This window comes from Erithacus rubecula (assembly GCF_903797595.1).
Source record: "Erithacus rubecula genome assembly, chromosome: 5".
NCBI classification, from domain to species: Eukaryota; Metazoa; Chordata; class Aves; order Passeriformes; family Muscicapidae; genus Erithacus; species Erithacus rubecula.
The window spans coordinates 4,178,113-4,188,850 of record NC_136687.1 but is presented as its reverse complement, the minus strand read 5'-3'; the positions used below and the strand labels follow the sequence as shown (position 1 = coordinate 4,188,850).

The 10,738-nt window shown below is 48.1% G+C and overlaps 1 protein-coding gene across 3 annotated transcripts; it reads left to right on the top strand.

Moving 5' to 3' along the window:
- The first annotated feature begins 945 nt into the window (after positions 1–945).
- Positions 946–9,530, top strand: THNSL2 (threonine synthase like 2). 3 transcript variants are annotated; one of them, XM_079306057.1, is made up of 9 exons: positions 946–1,185; positions 1,852–2,099; positions 2,760–2,954; positions 3,204–3,356; positions 4,039–4,269; positions 5,111–5,259; positions 7,879–8,004; positions 8,801–8,940; positions 9,057–9,530. In XM_079306057.1, the coding sequence occupies exons 2-9, from the start codon at positions 1,877–1,879 to the stop codon at positions 9,298–9,300; spliced, it is 1,461 nt and encodes a 486-aa protein (XP_079162183.1). In that variant the 5' UTR covers positions 946–1,185; positions 1,852–1,876; the 3' UTR covers positions 9,301–9,530. The 3 variants fall into 3 exon arrangements, with proteins under 3 accessions (XP_079162183.1, XP_079162182.1, XP_079162181.1); XM_079306056.1 differs by lacking the exon at positions 946–1,185 and adding an exon at positions 1,544–1,746 and having other exon boundaries at positions 1,875–2,099; XM_079306055.1 differs by lacking the exon at positions 946–1,185 and adding an exon at positions 1,544–1,746 and having other exon boundaries at positions 1,872–2,099.
- The last annotated feature ends 1,208 nt before the right edge of the window (positions 9,531–10,738 follow it).

The window sequence follows — 10,738 nt, the reverse complement described above, 5'->3', positions numbered from 1 at the left end:
TCCTAGAGGTATGCTCTGCTCTGGCCCACTGTTTGAGCTCAGATAGATTATTAAAATGCTTCTGTTTCCTTCCTGCTCTGCCTTGTTCAACCTTGAGCAACACCATCACAGACAGCTCTGTCCAGAGCCTGAAATTTACCTACTGCCTCTACCTGAAGACCCTGCAGAAAGAGTCCTGTAGGATGCTAGGTGTAGAAAAGTCATTTTCCACACCAGAACCCAGGCCAGTGACTAGACCACTCTCTACCAGAGATTTTTCTCATTGCTCCAGTTAAATAAGAATAAAGAGAGAGAAGCATGTATTTAGGGTCAGACTCCAGTGCTTTGGAAGGTGGTATGTCTCTTGCAGCAGATGTGGGCTCTCTGGTTCATAGCAGGTTGTTATCAGCCACTCTTTGTACCTCTGCTCTTGCCTGCCTGGGCTGAAGTCCTTTTGCTTTCTCTAGCACTGAGCTGCGTCCTGAGTTTGTGCAGCCACCGGTCCTGTGCTGACCTTGCCCTTCAAAGAACACTGTTTATATTAAAATAAAAAGTAGCAAAGGGAAGCACAGCCATTCCCTGTGAAGAACTGGATTGTTTTGCACAACCCCTCCCGTGTCTCCTCTCTCTCCTGTGCCTCAGTTTCCTGTGGATGTGACAAGGCTGTTGGCAGGTTGAGCAAAGCTGGGTTTCAGACTGATTGTGCTTGCAAGAGACTTCTGGGGTTTCCTGACCCAAGCCCTTCTTTAAGCATCTTCAATCTCAAATTTAAATCCAAACTCATGGTTCAATCAGGTGTCTCCATGTTTCCCCAGTTGAAACTGGAATATCTCCAGGGTTAAACAAGACACCACAAGATCTCGCCCTGTGCCTGATCACTGAGAATTAAAAACTCTCTCCTAATGTTTAACCAGGTTTCCCCCTAGCTGCAGCTCAGACCTGCTGCTCTTTGTCCTGACTCCTGGCACCAGCAGAAGCAGCTGAGCTCCATCTCTCTCACATATTCCCACTCCCAGGCCTGCTGCAGCTGCTGCTCTGGCACTGGGAACATTGGCGGCTGGCCGAAAACGGGGGACGAGGTTTCTGTGAGCACAAGTGCCAAGGGTGGCTGGGCTGGAAGCAGTGGCCTCAGTTTAATTTATTTACAGTCACTTGTTTGACCACTTCCCTGCAGCATTGCAGGGAATGCTGTGCTGAGGAGCTGCAGTGGCTGAGGTGGGCATGGCTGAGGGGCTGAGGGGCTGAGGGGCGTGAGGGGCTGCAGTGCTGACACAAGCCCTGAGCTGGGCATGGCTGAGGGGCATGAGGGGCTGCAGTGCTGGCCCAGTCTCTAAGCTGGGCATGGCTGAGAGGCTCAGGGGCATGAGGGGCCTCTCCCCGCAGCACTCGATGGGATTTGTGCCAATCTGGAAGATTTAGCTCAGCCTTCCTACGCTGAGTCAAATCCTGTCCTCAGTTTAACCCCTTTGAACAAAAGCAGTCTGCTCTAAAGCAATTTCTTCTTTTTTTTTTTTTTTTCCTTTTTTTTTTTTTTTTTTTTTTTTTTTTTTTTTAATTTAAAGCTCCAGCTTTTGCAGTCAGCCCGCAAAGGGACATGACGTGTTTCTGCAGCGACTTCTGCGCTGTCAGGGCTCAGGCAGGAAGTGTCTCCCTGGGCAGGGCGGAGGGAAAGCGGGACAAGGAATCTCCAGCCTTGGCACAAATCCCAGGCAGCCCTTCCGAGTGCCCTGCACTGGCTCTGGCTGCCCCAGCTTCCTGTGGGAGGAGGTGGCTTGTTTCCTGGAGAGCTCTGCCTGCAGGGGAAGTTTTAGAGGGAGCTGTTTTGGGATGAGGGCCTGCTGCTGGTGTGGGGGTGCTTTGGGGTGCTGGCAGTGATTGTGGTGCCTCCCCAGCAGCCATGGAGTACGTCAGCACACGGGGAGGCACCAGGGCCGTGGACTTCGAGGGAGCCCTTTTCTCTGGCTATGCACCCGATGGGGGCCTCTTCATGCCCAAGTGCATCCCCTCGCTGGGCAGGGACACCCTGCAAAGGTGGAGCAGCCTCTCCTACCCTGAGCTGGTGAAGGAGCTGTGCTCCTTCTTCATCCCGGCCACACTGGTCCCACGGAATGCACTCGATGGTGAGCTGAGCAGGGAGCTGCTCACAGGGATGTGCACAAGGATTTGGGGGGTTGAGATGCACCTGCCTGCCTTTCCCCCATCCTCTTCCCCGCCCCCAAGAAGGGGGGAGCCTCCTGCACCATTGTCTGCTCTTTTCTGTAACCTGTTCTCCTGTGTCACCTTGCTGACACTAGTGGAAAAGGTGTCCCCTTATGTATAAATAGGGGTGACAGTAACAAGCTGATGTTGTGGTCCTACTCTCTGCTGGGGCTCCCTCCAGGGCTTTCTGCTGCTTCACGCTTGCCTTGACATCTTTTTTTAAATGTTTTTAAGACTTATGAGCTATCATTTCCACCAGAGGGCAGCTGCAACCTCTGTCTCAAGAGCACATTGATACAAAACTGAGGTTGCCTGTGTTTTACGTTTTAATACCGTTTTCTGATTGTGTGGTATGTCCCCTGGGATTACTTAGCACAGAATTATCAAAAACCATGAAGCTGGGGTGGTTCATTCCTAATAACTACAAATAACTTGTTGGATATCTGTCACTGCACCAGCAACTGAGAGCCTTTGGCTGTGCAGAAAGGTACCCAGAAGTGTAGAGAGCACAGATGCAGGAAACCATGGGTCAGAAAAGCACTCCTCTAATTTAACAGGCCATTTAACTATTTTCCCTCTAGAGCTGATCGACAGGGCCTTCAGCAGATTCAGACACAAGAATGTTGTGCATCTATCCAGGCTGAAAGATGGGCTGAACATTTTGGAGCTCTGGCATGGTGTTACATATGCATTTAAGGACCTGTCCTTGTCCTGCACAGGACAGTTTTTACAGTATTTCTTGGAGAAAAAGCAAAAGCATGTCAATATTCTGGTGGGTGAGTATGACTCCTTGGAGGTAAGCTTCTTGGGCAGGCCTCTACCTTGAGAGCCATCATCCTACAGCCCTCCCAAAAGATGCTCCAGGATGGTATTGCCTCATAATCTCCAGGCAATGCTAAGATGGCTGCTTTGGACAAAATCATCTCATGGAGCATCTCTGAATCTCTTTCTTGAAGTGTGATGATGCAGGTTTGATTAACGCAGTGATTTTTTGCTTTTCTTGGTGCTTCCTCACTTTGAAACAGGGACTTCAGGGGACACGGGGAGCTCGGCCATCGAGAGTGTGAGAGGTCAGAAGAACATGGACATCTTTGTTCTGCTGCCCAAGGGGCTCTGCACCCAGATACAGGAGCTTCAGATGACCACTGTCATTGAAGACAATGTCCACGTCTTTGCTGGTTGGCACTGCTGTTTAGACTGTCCACTCTATGGCCCTGCTGTGTCAAAACTTTGACCTTAAAAGTCTGAGGGGGCTGCTCAGTGGGATTTGCAGCTTTAGCAGCTGCAGCCAGCTGGGTCATTGCTATCACCATGCCCAGACATCTGGCTAACAGGAGGCAACATCCCCAATTTAACAACCAAGCAATTTAAGGTTTCCTTTTCTCCTGGCTGTAGACCGGACGTGCCTCCATGCAGGTGGTTGGTGTTTGGCTGAACTAAATTCAGCACCATTTTTTGTCACTCTCTGCCCTCTCGCCTTCGTGGGTGATCCACCCCCTACCACCATGCTATCCCCACAGATTGGCATCAGCACTGGATACTTGAGTTCCCATGCACTCCTCTACTCAGCCAGGTCTCACCTTGGCATCTCACAAGGGGATGCAACGTTTGCCTTCCTGGCAAGTTTATATTTGGTAGAAGCAAGAGTGCAGAGTGCTGTGTCTGCAGGAACCTCCTGACATCCACAGGGTGCCACTCAGGCCATGGTTCACAGAGCTCCCAGGGCAGATGGGCAACTCGGGACACTCCTGGCCACAGCAAACCCCAGGGCTTGAGACCAACCCTATTTCTGAGCAGAAATACCTCGTGCCTGATGCACTGCTGCTGGCAGATCTAATCTTTCCTTTCTCTTTTTGACAGCTCATGGGAACAGCGATGAAATCGATGAGCCCATCAAGGAACTGTTTGCTGATGTGGATTTTGCTGGAAAATACAACCTGATGAGCTTGAATTCTGTCAATTGGTCCAGGATTATGGTGCAGATTGCTCACTACTTCTATGCTTACTTTCAGTGTGCCCCATCCCTGGATACCAGCCCACTGCCAATGGTGGAAATTGTTGTGCCAACAGGAGGAGGAGGAAATATCACGGGTAAAGGGAAAAAAAGATGGGTTAGATAAGAGAGAGAGAATGCTGTGATCTATGGACCAAAAGCATTTTACAGATACTGGGTATTGCTATTTATTAAAACACCCACTCTCTGGTAGGATTTCTTCAGAACCACTTATATTTTATTACTCATGTATGGTTATTACTCAATTTAGGTGTCACTGATGATTTGCAAGTTGCAGAAAAACCCAAACCACCCTTTGATGATGACTGTAACTATCTAGAGGATGGGCACATTAGGAGAGGACAGAATGTGTTTGATGCAGAAAAGAGGGAAAATGCTGTGGCTCTGATTTCTTAAGTGAGACATTAACAGAGGTGTGGAGTCCTGCCTGGTCCTCTCTGGTTTGCATGGTAATGCATGGTCAGGATAACCACTCTTAATTGCATAATCTTGCCTTCTAAATGAGAGTCCTTGATTGCCTCAGTCCCAAAATAGGTGTAGAACTGTCTTATGAAAGCAATAAAGGATTTTACATATTCGCTGCTTTTTCAGGCTTCCCATCAAAGAGGCAAAAGCCCCCAATCATCATCTCTCCTGCTTGCCTGAACTCTGAGTCCCCTGCCTATCTACCAGCAAAAGTAGAGATGAGCAAGGGTCTGTTTCCAATGGCAGGTGGAGCATTGCATCCCTGGATTTTATAATCTACCAAACCAAGTCAGAAGTCAGATATCTGAAGTCAGATATCTCGGAGTCCATTAGGGAATATCATTTGTATCTGCTTCTGAACTCAATCAATTTATACCATGACTTCTTTGCTAAATCTCCTTCAAATGTTTCTTCATCAAGTACTCATGCATTTTTTTTCACTTTTTTCCCTAGCTGGCTGTATTGCCCAAAAAATGGGTCTCCCAATTCGACTTGTTACAGTGGTGAACAGCAATGACATCATTCATAGGACTGTTCAGAATGGAGATTTCTCACTTGCAGAGAGTGTGAAGGCTACATTAGCATCAGCCATGGATATCCAGGTATGCAGTGAACTGGTCAAAATGCAAAAATAGAAAATATTGCTCTTCTTTTTTCTTTTTTTTTAATCTTGTACTTTGTTCGACCTGTAAAATTCTGCCACTTGATGATGCATTAGGAGGTGTGACTCACATTGACCATTTCTGCTACAGACTGCTGAGCTGAGGTAGATCAAACACCTCTTTTCCTCACTTTTCAGGGTTTGACTTTCTGACCTTCATTGTTGAGTACTGGATTTCCAGGGATTTGCTCTGTGCAAGCTTAGCAAGACAGGGATATTTCCACAACATGTGACAACTAGAGAACTAAAAATGCCATCACATCTCAAGGATTTTGTTGATGCTTCTGAAAAGCTCCACAAAGAGATACAGAAGTCCAGAATAAGTGCCTTGTTCATGGCCGCCTGCAGCTTGCTCAGAGCAAAACAAGTCCCAGCAGGCAGGGCAAGGCCTCAGAAAGAAAAAGCATGGAGGTGCAGGAATCAAACACCTGGAAGCACTTACCTTCCCTTTCATTCCCTGGGATTCCCAGGGACTGGATCTGCTTCCAAACAAGTGATCAAAGTGGGAAACCCTTGGTGCTGTACCTCTGTGGCCTTAAGCTACCTGGATTTTCCAAAAGCTGTTTGAACACACTGGGAGGATCTGGGAGTCTGGAGGGACTGCCATGCTTTGCAGTCACTAAGTCCCTATGCCTCTATCACCAGGCTGTGCTCTGCAGCTTGGCTTTCCATCTGAGCCAGGAACCTGTGGAGCTTCTCAGAGCTCCAAGGGTAACAGGGCTCCTCTCTCAGCCCTTCTCCCTTCAGTAGCACTAGTTGGCAAGTGCCAGACTTTGGGATCTTGGGGGCAGAGAGTCAGGAGATTCCCTGAGATTCCTGAGGAACTAGATGAGTGAATTCCTCTGCACATCCCTCTCCACGGGACATCATTGTTCAACTCATATCTGAAACATCCACACAAATAATTCTGTAGCTAAAGAGAACATTTGTTCTGGAGGGGAATTCAGGAAGTCTCTGGTTAGGAATTGTTTAAAGCAGGTTGAACCTTGAGGTCATGTGGGATTGCTCAGAACTTTGTCCATTTGGGTGTTGGAGACCTTCAAATATGGAGAATGCACAGCCTCTTTAGGTTAGTGCTTCTGCAAACTGAGGTAAAACAGAAAACTTTCCTGGTAGATGTTGCTTGAAGAATTGAAGGTGAAGCAGAAATTCTTGTGTGGATGAGCCTTTTAAAGAGCAATCCCAGGACAATCCCAGCAGACACTGTGTCTTTGCAGCCAAGCAGGGGCTATTCTCTGTCCCTGAGGTCAGGGAGAGCCACACAGTTTATATCCACACCCCAAAACTTTGTCCCCAGCATGACCTGGCCTCCAAACTGGGCCCTAATATTCTCCTGGAGAGCTCTGGTAGTGTGGGACAAAAGCAAAAGCCTTTCTTAGATGGTAAGGCTGGTAATTGCACCAGTGCCCTGGCCCTGTTCAACTTCCTGGTGTCAACAGTGTTCTGTAATGGAAACCAGGAGGCTGGTGGGAATTGAGGCTGAAGGGGAAATGTGGGAAAGATGTGGGAACAGCAGAAAGAAGGACAGGAGAAAGGGTGTCAGGAGCACAGTGTTGGAGGCAACTCCAGGAGCAGGTCATGGAAGTCCAGGCATGCTGACCTGTATCTTTTTAGACTGCCTAAAACAGAGGACACCCTAGAGCAAAGGGCAGGCTACACCCAGACTAGACTGGATTAGAGGCTGGGAGGCTCTGGGAGATGATGGTAGGAAGATGAAGAACAGAACTAGGGCCATAAGACACCTAGATAAGGACACAAAAGGCTGAGTAAGTCTTGATGGCTTGACAAGGTAGGGCTGGATGGAATGGCAAAAGGTCACAGGTGCTGTCAGCTGCTAACAGTTATGATGAGTTTATCCAAACCCAGCACTTGAACTCAGGAGATGAGAATTCTGTAAATTGGTGCCCCTTGTCCTGTTTGTCTCTATAAGGTATCTCGGCCAAACCACCTGGAAGAATATTTCTTGGTGCTTGTAAATGTGCAGGAATGAGGCAGGGCAGAAAAATTGGTTTGGGACCCTCCTGTATGGTCTTGCACAGAGTTCTACTACAGTGTTGCAATGCTGATTGCTACACAACCATATAGGCCAGTCAGGTCCTATATGTGCCCTGTAAATTCATGGAGATTATCTGCCAGCCCTGCAGCGAGCTGGGTGTCTCATTAAGTCACGCAGGAGCTGGATGACTCACAGCAGCATCTGCAACACTGAGTAAACAGCTGGATATTTCTGGTTCTCCAATACACAGTGTGTTATTAGCCTGGGCTCCTCACAGCGATGGTACAGATGTGGTCATGCTGTTGATTCATCAGCCATCCCTTCATTTTCTGTTTTAATCTGATGGTCACTGTCAGACTGCTCTGACAGGTCAGAGTTCAAAAGACATTGTGTTCCCAAAGATTGTCTTGGGATGTAGGTGAGCAAAGGGAAGACAAAAAGCCCACCCTGGCTTCCACCAAGAAAAACCCAGCAGCAGGACCTCAGCCCTAATGAGGCATCAGAGAATCCACAGGGATGCTTCTCCCTGTTTTAATTTCCTCACCTATTGCCTTGTTATCCCAGGAGCCTTACAATGTGGAGAGGATCCTCTGGCTGCTCTCAGGCTCTGACAGCCACCTGATAAAAACTCTGATGGAGCAATTCAACACCTCAAAAAGGCTGAAGCTGCCAGAGGATTTGCACAGAAAGGTCAGTTCCTCACCCACACAACACTGTGCCTGTGTGTGTGTGTGTGTGTATAAGGAGATTATTGCTACCAGAGATTTCCAAATCATTTTCAGAATAAAAAAATCATAGAAAGAATATGCAGCCAAACTTATAAGTGTGAGACCATAACAGAAGTTTTATGTCAATGTGTGTGCATGGAGATACTAAAAACCTCTTTTATTTTTTTTTAAAGAATGTTCTTTCTTCTTCACGAAACTAACTTAAAAATTGCATTTATTTAGGTAGCATTATGAAATTGACCCATATATGACCCATCCTTGGCCATGCACTGAGACATCATACAGTGGATGCTGGCACAAACTGGGTGTTTGGGAGTGGGTCTACTAAGTTTAGTACAATTCAGTCTTGCTGTTACAGCAAAGGGGAGCACAAACACAAAGCAGAGAGAGATACAAGAGAAAATCAAAGATTTGAGTGCAAAATCCCACCTTTTCTTCTCCGATGTCTGATGTGCTCTCCCTCACAGAGGAGCCTTTGCCCAGTGCCCACTTCTGCTTGTGCTGTAGAAAGATAAATACTAAACAATTTTATTATTAAAACCAAAAAGAGCTGTTACACTGAGGTGGATTTTACAAGTAGATTTTCCAGCAGTGCCTCATCCCTTAGCTGCAGCAGCAGCTCCTTTTCCTTCAGTCTCTGGCAGAACCCATCCTCCAGCCTCCCTATTTCCACCTGCTTTGCTGAGTGCCTGTGACACAAGCCCAGCTGGGAACACGTTGGGTGGTGGTGCCTTGTGCAAAGTTCCTGTTCCCCACAGCTCTCCGAGACCCTGGCATCGTGCTCAGCCTCTGACCAGGACATTGTGGGAGCCATGTGGCGCTGCTGGGAGGAGAACCAGTACCTGCTGTGCCCCCACTCTGCCGTGGCTGCTCACTACCACTACTCACAGCCACACAGGTAGGGGGAGCCATGGTCAGGAACATTTGGGGCTGGAGCATCACTACCCCCTTGCTCCTGCAGCATCTCCAGCTCCCAGCTTGCTTGCACCATAAGTTCTTTGCTTGTCCTTCCAGCATCCCCCGGTGTTGCTTGGCTCCAGCCTCTGCAGCCAAGTTTCAGGATGCCCTTCTCCGAGCTGGCCTGGTTCCCCAGATCCCCCCTGAAATCACTGCCCTGACAGCAATGGAGACCAGGTCCAGTCCCCTGGAGCGGGGACAGGACTGGGCACAGGTGCTCCGGGGCCAGATTGAAGCTGTGACACAGCAGTGGGAGGCACAGGTGGGTCAGGCTGCACCCCAGGGCAGGGGGGGTCATTGAGCAGGTAGTCACACAGACCTGACAACTGGCCACAGCAGGACAATGCCTCCCAGGGCTCATTCTCCACTCCCAGAAAAGCCCTGTCTTATACTGGGAGTGTCCATACAATCATTTATTAGCAAGAATGCACTTCCTTGTTGAATTACTTGGACTATATCATAACATTTTCAGTAAAGAGCACTTTAATTGTATCCTCTTTTTTCTAATAAATCATAAAAACTGATTGAAACTGAGTAAACCTGGTTGTTTCCTCATTACTGGCTGTTCCAGAAAGCTGCCTTAGCACTACCCACAGCTGCCTATTCCTTGAGCATTATCCAGTGATTCTGGCTCTGTTCTGGGATGTTCAGCCCAGCAATCCCAAATAGCACTCAAGGTGCTCAATAGAAAACACATGCAAGAGTGGAGAGGATCCACTTTACCCATCCCTGTAATTTAAGCAGTGCCAGGGATCTTTCCCAGGCATTGAAACTTGCTCTGTGATGGTGTTAAACAGCAGATGTTTTCCCTGGACAAGCTTATCTTAAAGAGCTACTTTCCAGTGCTGCATCTCACAGCTTTTGGTCCTAGTCCTGCTTCAGACTCTTCCCAGGCAACTTCCACTGTAACAAGTAGGAAATGGGAAATTCCCTTTATCTTCTGCCTGAAACTTCAGGTCTTTCAATACCACATTCTCATCATATACATATAAATATATAAATACCTTGTGTGGGAGCTGCCTCCACAAGTCATGCATCTGGCAGGAATCTCTTGTACCTAAAAAAGGGGGAAGAAAAATAGGAATAATTATACCAGGGGGGGAAAAATCCCCCTTTGCCATCAAAAAAATTCCCCCTTTGACATCAAAGGAAGTCCTGTAATGGGAAGATTAATTGGAAGGTTTAGTGGCATTTAACAGGGTAAAAGTAAATTCTGTGAAGTGATTCAGCTTGGGATGTTGCAGAAGGTGTGGGTAGAGTGGGAAGCTTGGCCTGGGCTGCAAGCTGCCTTGTTGGCACTCAGGCAGCCTCTTCCTTGACTCCCTCCAGCACAGCTGGCCCTGAGCCACCTCCTTCCATCCCACCGAAACCCTGCAGGAGAGGAGGGACCTGTGCCTCCTCCAGGGTGGGGGCTGAGGCTGCCCCATCCCAATTAACGGGGATGAGGGAAACAGCTTAGCTGAGAATGATGTAAAAACCACAGCACTTGGATGTTTTTGATGCAAGCAGCTCTACTTGCATGGATTGAGCAGCTGGGAGGTAGGGTCCAGGAATGATGTTTCGTGAGGCCATCATTCACCCTTCTTTAAGAGCCAAACCAGCCAAGTATCTCTTATTTAAGCAACAGCTTCATCCTCACAAATAACCCTTCCCTGAAGGATGGCTTCGTACTGGGGGTGGTGCAGGACATCTCTGGGGATGACAATAAGAAACTTCCCGTTCCCACTTGACCCCCATGA

Coding starts and splice junctions, on each gene's coding strand:
- THNSL2 (XM_079306057.1), top strand. CDS start 1,877: ATGGAGTACGTCAGCACACGGGGAGGCACCAGGGCCGTGGACTTCGAG. Junction 3,357..4,038: donor CAATGTCCACGTCTTTGCTG/GTTGGCACTGCT, acceptor TCTTTTTGACAG/CTCATGGGAACAGCGATGAA. Junction 8,941..9,056: donor CACTACTCACAGCCACACAG/GTAGGGGGAGCC, acceptor TTGTCCTTCCAG/CATCCCCCGGTGTTGCTTGG.